The 12191-nt window shown below is 32.1% G+C and overlaps 1 protein-coding gene across 14 annotated transcripts in view; it reads left to right on the top strand.

Moving 5' to 3' along the window:
* Nucleotides 1–12191, top strand: part of LOC127720527 (plexin-B-like) — a 259946-nt gene that overhangs the window by 121151 nt on the left and 126604 nt on the right. For all 14 annotated transcript variants that reach the window (XM_052227191.1, XM_052227185.1, XM_052227179.1 and 11 more), the window contains 13 exons: nt 663–836; nt 3307–3403; nt 4018–4278; nt 4833–5000; nt 5387–5630; nt 6006–6148; nt 6588–6721; nt 7164–7223; nt 7643–7717; nt 7949–8015; nt 10549–10701; nt 11309–11456; nt 11766–11930. In XM_052227191.1, coding sequence (XP_052083151.1) covers nt 663–836; nt 3307–3403; nt 4018–4278; nt 4833–5000; nt 5387–5630; nt 6006–6148; nt 6588–6721; nt 7164–7223; nt 7643–7717; nt 7949–8015; nt 10549–10701; nt 11309–11456; nt 11766–11930 — 1889 coding nt within the window. The remainder of the gene's footprint in view (nt 1–662; nt 837–3306; nt 3404–4017; nt 4279–4832; nt 5001–5386; nt 5631–6005; nt 6149–6587; nt 6722–7163; nt 7224–7642; nt 7718–7948; nt 8016–10548; nt 10702–11308; nt 11457–11765; nt 11931–12191) is intronic.

Genomic DNA, 12191 nt, shown 5'->3' with positions numbered 1-12191 from the left:
TGGACATGAATTCCTAGGAAAATTAGTCTGGGGACATAAATTTTATTAAAAGATTAATGCACAACTGTTATACAATATTGAAATATAACAAATAAAAACTCCATTGTTTACATGTAAATGATTTCTTTCCAGTAAAATAAAGGACATGGATGTGTTTACCTAGGAATATTAATGACAAGGACATGAATACCTAGGGAAATTAGTCTGGTGACATAAATTACTGACATCAGACTAAAAAACTAGTAAATTCTGTTACCATGGACTTTTTATACTAGTAATATGCGGACACATTTTACCAGGACTAATTTGTCTCTTACAAATGTAATCTCTATAAACCTATTTTTATTTAGGATAACAACTCCTTAAAATGAAAAATAAAGGTTTTTAAATGTTTAAAACAACGGAAAACTATAATTCTCCTTAAAAGAAAGAAAAGCTAAATCCTTGAAAAAGTACTTTCAAAGTTGTAGTTATAAACCAGATGACTAAATATTGCCTTGCCTCAGAACCTAGAAAAAAGTATCAGTTGCCAGGGTAAAGTAATGAAAGTAGTGAAGCTTATAATGTGTTTGTATATAGCAAAATATTAAGCTTAAAGGAGCAAAGCATTTAGTAGTTCAATGACTTCACAAGGTTTGATGTTTTTTCTTGTTTATTTATAGTAAAACTAAAACACAAATCAAATGTCGACTGCCACCGGGTAAACTGGGTAATGCTAAAATTTCTGTCAAAGTTGATGGTAATGAGATCAGACAGGATATGGCTGGCAACATAAGTTTCACATACGTAGCAGATCCATTAATCTCAAAGATATACCCATTGAAAAGTTTCCAAAGGTAGGTAAAAAGTAATGAAGTCATTTTTTTTCAAGAGGATGGTCATGACCCCTCTAAATTGACCCATTTTGATTTGCCACATGCAAGTCAGTAAATGTGACTTTTTAATATAAGAAAAGTGCATATTTACTGGTACCTCTGAAGTCTACAAAATCAATATAGACATACAGTGCAACTCTCCATGGTCAAGTTATTTCAATAGACAGAATAGTTTGGTTAAAGCCAAATTAACTCCCAACAAATTTGGTATGATCAATTGTTATGTAGACTAACTTAATCTATATACTTTTTACCTAAACAACAAGTCTATTTCTATGACCATTTAATGGCTATTATGACCTTTGAAACTTAAGGTATGATAAAAGTTAAGTAATGTTATCATATACTGCAAATAACTTTTCTTTTTTAGTTTTTAGGCAAAATTTGGAAATTTTTAATGAACAGCCTCCTTCTTTTGACATTGTAAATGTTGTTTTGAAAATAAAACTGAGATTTTTCCATATATTTTTTAATTTGAAAAAAAATATCCATGCATGGATAAATATAGATTCTAACATTGGTACCAGTGGATTATTGGATTTATCCAATCAAGATAGTTAAATTATCGAATTTAAAGTCTGAGCCTTGGCAAGGACTTTAAAATTCATAATTTAACTATCGAGATTGGATAAATCTGATAATCAACAAGTAAATATGCAAGAATCTGTTTCTCCAATGATTATCAAATAAATTTTCATTTTTTGATAAACTAAAATCCTCTTTGAGTGCCTTCCACATTCCACAAAGTTGTCAATTTCATTAACACCTGTTAGCACATTATGATTCATCCAGTGAGCTGATAAAGGTTGTGACCCTTAAACATGTTAAACTAATCCAATCATCTTCTGAGATCATCGGCAACAACGCATTGATTAAGTTTTTTTATGCAATGGGTCCGGAAATGGTTAAATTGCCAAAGAGTTAGAGAAAGTGAATTATACTACCAATTCTGAATATTGATAAAAGTTGTCGGTAGAAAATTTTCCATACTAACTGTCAATTTTATATTACTGTTTATTAACCAATGACTTATAATACATTATAAATTGTCCTTTTAATATGATTCCATGTGTCTGAGAGCTGGTCATTAATACAGGTCTAATACAGAAAAGCAGGTTAACACAGAATTTTTACTGGTCTTAATACAGGATTTTAGCTTTTTGTTTTTTGTTTAAAAAGGTATCAGAAAATAGATGTGTGAATTACGTGAAATATTAGATAACAACATGTTTGATGTTAAGAGTTGTTGTTATTTTTCATATGTTATACTATTTTTTTTCTTTGAGTATATATAATTATGGAACGTAGAAATGGTGAATATTCAGAACTGTCAACCGTGAAAGATTATTTCTTTCAGGGCGCAGTCCGAAGTGAGAGAAATTTGTAGGGTTGACAATCTTGGATATGCACTGCTTCTGATGGGCCACATTTGTTTAATTATACCATAGGGCCCTCAAACCATGGAAATACATGTTAAAGAAGCCCTGTTTAATCCACCATTTTCTACATAAGGAAATGCCTGTACCAAGTCAGGAATATGACAGTTGTTTTCCATTCGTTTGAGCTTTTGATTTTGCCATTTGATAAAGGTCTTCCGTTTTGAATTTTCCTTGGAGATCGGTATTTTTTTTATTTTACTTTTTACTGTAGTATAAACAAATAATTTGTCAAAACACTTACATCAGAGAATTATTTTGTGATTTAAAATGCCTCATATATACAACAATGAAGACACTTTACTGTAAAAATAATGGTGGCCCTGAAAAGGGCTGTTTGTGAAAGCTATCCTTGGCACCAGATCGATTTCAAATACTTGTTTCATCGTCACTCCAGTCAACAAACTTCTTACTTGGATGTTGCCATTTTGTTTACATATGTCAGTGACTTCATTTTGATGGGAGATAACTCCTGTAAAAATTGAGAGGCTCAAAGGGATTTTTACCGGTGAATAAAAGGGTAATTCGTCGCACATTATTATTTTTTTTGGTTATTCAACAATCCTTGCAATAAAATGTTAATTAACCCAAATAGTTCATATTGATCCTGTTTGAGTCTTCCTACAGTGGTATTTACCCTCAGTCAGCTTTTGGTGTTTATTTCAAGTCATTGGTTAATAAAGGTGTCATAAAATGGGTGTTTTCATATTAATCCTGTATTTTGTCCTCGTACAGTTGAATTGGAACTCGATCAGCTGTATTGGCCCTTGTCTCCGCCTCGAGCCAATACAACTGTACTTGGACATAATTCAGGATTAATATGAAAACACCCATTTAATAACTCTATAATAATGACTTATTACATTATGAATAAAGGTCTTTTTATTAAAACGGAAATAGTATCTAATTGAAAACGATGAATTGTACAAATTCTATATCAGTTGTAAAATCGTATCAATGTTACTATATTTGATAATTTTCATGACTACTTTCAGTGGAGGAAGAAGACTAACAGTTGTGGGAACCAATATAAACGTTATCGATCAACCAAAAATGTTCGTCTGGACAAATTCTGTCATGTCAAGTCTTACGGTATGTACTACGTAGACTCCATGGAAAATGTTTTAATATTTGTAATAAAAAAAGACTTGTTTTGTTTATTCATCTGTATAGACAACACAAACATAGAAAAAATTAAGTTCTGTATAAATAGTAAAAGTGATTTCATGAAGTAGATCAGCAATGAAATCAAATTTATTATGGATAGGTTTTTGGAGGGCAGATATCTTTAGATGTAACCTTTTTCATCCTCCATTTCTCCTTCAATGATATTGTTGGTTTGTTCAGGATTTTGTAAGCACAACTCTTAAACTGTTGAATTCAAACTAAACTTTACACTATAATATATTTTACCATACAATAAATTTTGTGATTGATGGATTGCTTTGTGTTCAGTGGAACACCATATGAAGACTCGCATGAATCAAATCAGTTTGGTAACATATTTGAATAAGAGATAAATTAACTTTTATTTTGAAGTACTCCCTGTATGAGAAATAAGTTTGTTACCCTAAAACTCTTCATTAATTTTAACTCCATCTTTATATTATATGAAACAGTCATAGTGTGAATGTCAGTGATGTATAATCTTATTATCTATAGGTAATGACAATCTTGCTAAATCAGATTTAAATATGCTATTTCAGAACTGTCAGGTCAAAAATGAAACATTTATGTTCTGTCCATCACCCAAACTCTTGACAAGATACAGACGACTTAGACGATCAACAGCATTGATGACAGCAGCAATTGGATTTATAATGGATAATGCAGTTAATGTCCAAAATTTGACCGGAATCAACAATCAATTACAGTACTTCCCAGATCCTTTAGTGTACAGGTTTGATCCAGACAAGGAAGACAATGACAATGTGAAACTCTTTAAATCAGAAATCGTTATCATAAATGTAAGTTGTATACTTGAAAAGAATGCAGATACCAAAATAGAACAGTAGGAATGAAGCGAGCCATGTTTTGGCCCTTCAAATTAGAAAGTGTAAACTGGTGTAAAATATCACCTGATAATGATTGCTGCAAAGTAAACCAAAAAAAAAACTTTATGAGATTTTAGGTAATTATTACTGAGAAAACTAGACAACAATTAAATAGAATGAAAAATTAACCATCTAGGTCTCAAAATGGCATTCACTATATCCGTAAAAATTGATATGTAAATTGCATATACATAGGGCAATTGATAGCTTGCCATATGATTTGGTTGCTTGTCCATCATTTTAAAATGCATGTGGTCTCTAGATATGTATATTGCAAGTATTTCTGTGTAAGGCTATTGTCTTTTAGATATTTTTCCTATCTTTTTTATTCCAATTAATAATCTGCGACTTTGTTGGCTGATATATATTGCCTTGTGTCATCCTCATACGTGTAAAAAGGCAGATGTGCTGGAGAAAATGTAAACCCATTTTTTGTTATTGATGATATGATATTTTTTTAATGATAGGGAAAAAATTTAATGGTGGCAGCTAAAAGAGAAGATGTACAAGTTGCCATTGGAAATGCCAATTGCAATGTAACAAATTTGTCTGAGGATCAGATTGTATGTAACCCTCCTTCATCACAACCAAAACCCACAGCTGGATATAGCAGGAGTGATATACCTGCAGTTGTGGTAAGTTTCCCAAGCAGTCTAAAGTATACATTTACTTAAATGTCAAATTTCTGGTACTTGTCAAAGAGTCCAATGATGAAAAGGACATTTTTAAAGTCAAATTACAAGTTTTTACTAATCCAAGAATTAAAAAATTAAAAAAGGTATTTAAGAAGTGACCAAACATTGCATTAATTCATGAATGTGCATTCTCAATTTGTTTTGGTGCAACTTACAGTTTATATGTAAAAGACGACAGCAGAAAAAGACAAAATAATATGGTTAGAATGAGATATTTGATAAGTATTATAATTTCATTGAGGCAGATATATACTGAGTAACACAAAAATTCATATACCATCAAAAAATATAGCTTTGTCTAAAATTATGAAATGTATTCTATTAAGGTCCAGATTGGGAATGAAAAATACTTTGTTGGTTACTTGGAATATGAATCAGCAAAGCAAATTGGTATACCACTTGATTACATCATTGGTGGAGTGGCTGGTGTTGGACTGTTTATCATCGTGACAATCATCATATGTTGCTGTATCTATAGACGTCAGAAAAACAAATCAAAGCGAGACTTTGAAAAAATGAGGTACCAACTAGATAACATGGAAAGCAATGTCAGAAATGAGTGTAAACAAGGTAAATAATGACATAAGTATTGTTAATAGGTTAAAAGGAAACACAATTTTATGTTCATTTATACCCAAGTGTAATCCAATTTTCTGAAATATTGGTTTTCTTGCAGTAAGAAATGTGCATTAAGAAAGTATTAGTTTCCAAAAATAAAGTGGATTGAAATAAGTGAAAAAAAATTTAATGGTAGTTTGTGCTTGTGAAGTTAGTTTTACAGTGATGATAATGAAATTGAAATTGCTTAATACACTTCCACCCTAACAACCATGATATATGCATTGACCAGATAATGCTTAAATATTTAAATATTTTTTAAGTAATAAAAAAAAAGAAGATTTTATTTGATGTCATCAAATTTCATGTACATATTTTCAATTGTAGCCTTTGCTGAATTACAAACAGATATGACAGATCTGACTGCAGAGATAGGGGATGGAAAGAAACCTCTCTACAGATATGATGATTATACATTCAAAATACTTTTCCCTCAGATGCTAGATCATGTTGTACTTCATCCTCCAATTGTAAGTTATCTTTTACAATTGGTTGTGTTTTAACAATTTATTGAGTTCTCTCCCTTTAATTAACAAAAAGTATTCAAAGATGATAGATAAAATGACTGTTTAATTCTCTGGCAATAGATCTTCGGATTTTTTCACAAGTACTTTTTATCTTTTGAGATTCTTTATAGTATCAGATTAATCTTGAATTGTGAAAAATGTGAGTTTTTTTAAGTTTTGTTCAATAAAAAGTTATCAACCATGGGAGAATTTGTAAATGTATAAAATGTTGAATGATGTATTAATTTATTCTACTCCTAAAGATAATGAATTTCATAGACAAGTTGATTACAAATACAAGTGTTGTCAGTTTTATTTTATTTTATTACAATATTCAGTACAAAAAAATGTAACATTTGTTTTAAATTTTATTTTTATAATATTTAATTTTTTTTTTTTTCAGCCAAAGAATGGGAGCAATGAAAGACATCCAGATGTTGCAATTTGTCATTTTAGTCAGCTTTTACAACATAAACAGTTCTTATTAAAGTTCATACGGACATTAGAAAAACAAAAAAGTTTTGGAATCCGAGATAAGTAAGTATTAAAAATCTGTTCATAGATATAGATAGAGAGCTTAACATATACTTCTAGGAAGATTAAATGGAAAGAGAAATAAATAAAACTTTGGGTTTAACAGATCTTTTGTTAGAGTTAAAATAAGGATAAAATGCTTATACATGTCTTTTGGTGATTTGTGTCATTATGTTGATATCTCATTGACAATAGCCTTACAATTATTTATTCCTATTCTAAAATACTTGTCTACTGAATAGGTACTTTGAGTTTGAAATAGACAAAAGTTATAAAATACCAATATATATGTTGTGAAAAGAATTTGCCTTCAAATGTTTGAATAATTTCAGTTAGAATTTCTTAATCAGTAATGTTTGTTTTTCTGACACAGTAAAAACACTGATAAACTGGAGATATCAAAATGAAGAAACCATTTCTTATTTTCTCTACTTTATTTTTTCAGATCAAATGTAGCTTCTTTGTTGATAATATTGTATCAGAATAATTTGGAATATATTACTGAGTAAGTATACATTTTTCTCATCATAGCAATCACATTTTAGAATTACCTTCATATATTTAACTACTTCATCTATCACACTATACACTGTTAATGTTACTTAGAATAAATTACACAAAGAGAAGTTGCAGTTTACATTTGATTTTAGTTTTTGTACCCTTGGATTTGATCCATAAACAAACATGGATGTTGTTGCTAAAATTAGAAAACATAGGGGTAAATTGCAACTAACAAATATTGCACATCATGATTAAATTTAAATTATGAAAGTCTTAAGGATGATGTTTTCTACAATAAATGTTGTCAATTTCTTGCATGAAATATTTGTTGCAATTATTTCTTAGTTAACCCAAATAATAAGATGTGTTTAGTATTTAGTATTAAGTATATTTTAAGAAAATTGTATTGATTTGAATTTATAGAATTATCAAGTCATTATTAAAAGAGTTGGTAGAGAAGTCAGTGGAAGGAAAACATCCAAAATTGATGCTGAGGAGGTAATTATAAATACTTAACATTGCATTCTAGCTTGATAAATCATTTCTACCTGCTATGCCAATTGTGGGCATGCTTAATGGAATTAAATATGAGTAGAAATCTGCACCAAGTCTTGTAAATAAAAATTCATCTGTCACCTGTCTTGCATTCTGTTCTTTCTGCTCTACAGTGAAGAAGACAATATACTGAAAATATAATAGATTTCTCAATGTTTATTCATTATATTTCAGGACAGAATCAGTGGTAGAAAAACTGCTGGCTAATTGGTTAGCTCTTTGTATGTATAAAAATTTAGAGGTATGTTTATTTTTTTATTTGGTAAATATTTCTTATTAAGTCTCCCAAACGAAGTTTGGGAAGACTTATTGTTTTTGCTCAGTTCTTATTATTATTCTTCTTCTTCTTCTTCTTCTTCTTCTCCTTCTTCTTCTTCCGCCGCTTTTAAATTTGAACTTGTCCGCACCCGTTCTCCAAAACCCCTTGTCGGATTAACTTAGGGTTTCACAATATGTTAGACTAACATGTCTAGTGGTGCAATCAGGGTTTTGTTTTTGCAATGGGGTTTATAAAGGGGTACTTTGAGGGGCAAAAAGAAAAGAGGGTTTTACTATAGAACCCTATGGGATTTTATTTTTTAAAATTTTCAAATGATTATAAATTCAAAACCGTTCATGATAGACACAAACTTTTTAATTGAAAATGTTCTAAATGATAAAGCCCATTAAATGAAATACAGGTTTAGTCCCCAGGGGTCACCCCCACCCCCTGCCATTTAAGAAAGTTCTAATACCTTGTAAGTGGTCAAGATCCCCACCCCTAAACCATATATATTCTGGTTTGTCATGCTAAGATGGTTTGAATGATATACAGGGTTAGTCCCCAGGGGTCATCCCCACCCCCTGTCATTTGAGAAAGTTCTAATATCTTGTAAATGGTCGAGATCCCCACCCCTAAACCATATATATTCTGGTTTGTCATGATAAAGCACATCAAATGTAATACAGGGTTAGTCCCCAGGGGTCACCCCCACCCCCTGCCATTTAAGAAAGTTCTAATATCTTCTAAGTTGTCAAGATCCCCACCCCTAAACCATATATATTCTGGTTTGTCATGCGAAGATGGTTTGAATGATATACAGGGTTAGTCCCCAGGGGTCATCCCGATCCGTTGCCATTTGAGAAAGTTCTAATATATCTTGTAAATGGTCGAGATCCCCACCCCTAAACCATATATATTCTGGTTTGTCATGATAAAGCACATCAAATGAAATACAGGGTTAGTCCCCAGGGGTTACACCTACCCCCTGCCATTTAAGAAAGTTCTAATATCTTGAAAGTGGTCAAGATCCCCACCCCTAAACCATATATATTCTGGTTTGTTATGCTAAGATGGTTTGAATGATATACAGGGTTAGTCCCCAGGGGTCATCCCCACCCCCTGCCATTTTAGAAAGTTCTAATATCTTGTAAATGGTCGAGATCCCCACCCCTAAACCATATATATTCTGGTTTGTCATGATAAAGCACATCAAATGTTATACAGGGTAAGCCCCCAGGGGTCACCCCCACCCCCTGCCATTTAAGAAAGTTCTAATATCTTCTAAGTGGTCAAGATCCCCACCCCTAAACCATATATATTCTGGTTTGTCATGCTGAGATGGTTTGAATGATATACAGGGTAAGTCCCCAGGGGTCATCCCGACCCCCTGCCATTTGAGAAAGTTCTAATATCTTGTAAATGGTCGAGATCCCCACCCCTAAACCATATATATTCTGGTTTGTCATGATAAAGCACATCAAATGTTATACAGGGTTAGTCTCCAGCGGTCACCCCCACCCCTTGCCATTTGAGAAAGTTCTAATATCTTGTAAATGGTCGAGATCCCCACCCCTAAACCATATATATTTTGGTTTGTCATGATAAAGCACATCAAATGAAATACAGGGTTAGTCTCCAGGGGTCACCCCCACCCCCTGCCATTTAAGAAAGTTCTAATATCTTCTAAGTGGTCAAGATCCCCACCTCTAAACTATATATATTCTGGTTTGTCATGCGAAGATGGTTTGAATGATAGACAGGGTTAGTCCCCAGGGGTCATCCCGACCCCCTGCCATTTGAGAAAGTTCTAAAATCTTGTAAATGGTTGAGATCCCCACCCCTAAACCATATATATTCCTATTTGTCATGTCTCGAACATTTGAATCACGTATACGGTCAGTCCCCAGGGGTTCCCCCCACCCCCAATGTTCTAATATCTTGTAAATGGTTGAGATCGCCACCCCTAAACCATATATATTCCTGTTCGTCATGTAATGAACATTTGAATGACGTATAGGGCCAGTCCCCAGGGGTTCCTTCCCACCCCCAATATTCTAGTATCTTGTAAATGGTTGAGATCCCCACCCCTAAACCATATATATTCACGTTTGTCATGCCAAGATGATTTGAATGATATACAAGGTTAGTCCCCAGGCATCACTAATGCATATAACTTTACTGGACTAAACCAATTTTCACTGGACGTTGCCCAATGTCAGGCGACCCTGGGAATTACGAATTATGGGAGCTTCGTTTGGGAGACTTCGTAACAGCATCCTGTTACAATCATTTCTTGTTTGTATTATTTTTCATTGAAATAAAATAAATTGTACATTTAGATAGTATAAGTGTTGTAAATATCAAGATACTACATTCTTACAATATACGATTGATACATATATTATAACTGTCTGTTTCCAAATATTTAGGTTCAGGACCATTCTCGTACAAATTTATCTCTGTCAACTTATCAAAATTGTGAAATATACATAAAGCTTCTTTAAATTATCAGGAGTCGACTGGTTCCTCTTTGTATTTGTTGTACCAAGCAATAAAATTCCAAGTAGTGAAAGGTCCAGTAGATGCTGTCACAGGTGATGCAAGGTACTCTTTGTCTGAAGACAGGTTACTAAGGACAGAAAACAGACTGGAACCTGTTACCATAGTAAGCATTGAATAGACCTGTAGATCTAAGGAATATTGTACATTTTGTACTCATTTTAATCACAAGAATCTCATTGTTTAATATTGTTGCTGTTTTTTCCACAGCTGTGGGTGAAATATCTAGTCTATGCTTAGCAAAGGATGATACTGGATTTTGTAGTGTTGGTATATTATTTGGAAATATCTAATTCTAATTTGGATTGAGATGAGTTTCAAGCAAGAAGTTACTTATTTAATACTTCTAGGATGGGGGCCTTTTGTTTTGTGGTCTGCATCCATTCAGCCGTCAGTCCATGCTGTTGGGTTAAAAGTTTTGGTATATGGTAGCCTACCATGAAGTTTTCACATTTACTTGAAACTCAGTACACATAAATTTGAAATTTAAAAAAAACTTGGCAAATTAGTGTTTTGACCCAGATTTCAATGTTCACTGAACATATAGATAGGATAGTACAAGTGGGACATGGTGTTGAGAGACACATTCTACTTTGTGCAATTAAAACAATCAACTGAACAAACTGAAAATAGAAAAATAGTACTTTATAACAGTGCAATTTTAAGCTAATATGCATAGCAATTATTAAAAAAAATGTTTTGCCTACTTGTAGACATTAAATGTAGAATATGAAGGGAAGAAATACAAATGTCGCTGTCTAGACTGTGATACCATTACTCAGGCGAAAGATAAAATGTTGGATGTAATTTACCGTAACATTCCATACTCTACCAGACCAGCAGGAGAAGATTTGGATCTGGGTAAGACATTAATTATGTTTATAGGCAGGCAACACTTTAGGTGATTCCTTTTGTCCTTTTTTTGGGGTAAGGTTAAGAAAAAAATATAATGTGCCTGCAGCATTTATTAAATAAATAATATCCAATATAATGTAAATGTACCATAGAAAAATATATCCTGGCTATTCTGATTTATAAGATTATTATATATCATATATTATTTATTTTAAGGGGCTATTTATACAATTGCTTATTTTGATTGGTACATGTGAATTTTTAGATTGATTAAATGAAAACAAAACATTTTAATTGATACATGTAAATTTTTAGATTGGGTAAATGAAAACAAAACTTTACAAGATGAAGATAATATAAAGTGGAAGGAAAATGGTTGGAAACAGTTAAATATGCTTAAAGATTATAAACTTTCAAATGGTGCTGATGTGGTGCTAACACAATACCAGAAGTGTCGAACTTTGCCTAGATCTCCTAATGGTAAGACATGCTTGTATTTTATGAAGAATTTTATAAAGCTCACATCCACGTCTTTTAGTCTCTTATGGATAGTTGTCCATTTGACAATCATTCCACATCTTCCTATTTTTATATTTGTGTTGTGGATATTTAGTAGTAAGGTTTCAATCATAGTGACAATAATGTAAAATTTATACTAAATTGCAACAATTGAATTTTGTTCCTGAAGATGCACATATTACTGTACAAGCAAACAGAAGAATGTATAATCTTTATAGAAAT

This window comes from Mytilus californianus, unplaced genomic scaffold (genome assembly GCF_021869535.1).
Source record: "Mytilus californianus isolate M0D057914Y unplaced genomic scaffold, xbMytCali1.0.p SCAF_1, whole genome shotgun sequence".
NCBI classification, from domain to species: domain Eukaryota; kingdom Metazoa; phylum Mollusca; class Bivalvia; order Mytilida; family Mytilidae; genus Mytilus; species Mytilus californianus.
Note: the sequence above shows the minus strand (reverse complement) of the source record. Positions and strands in the feature narration are given on the sequence as shown.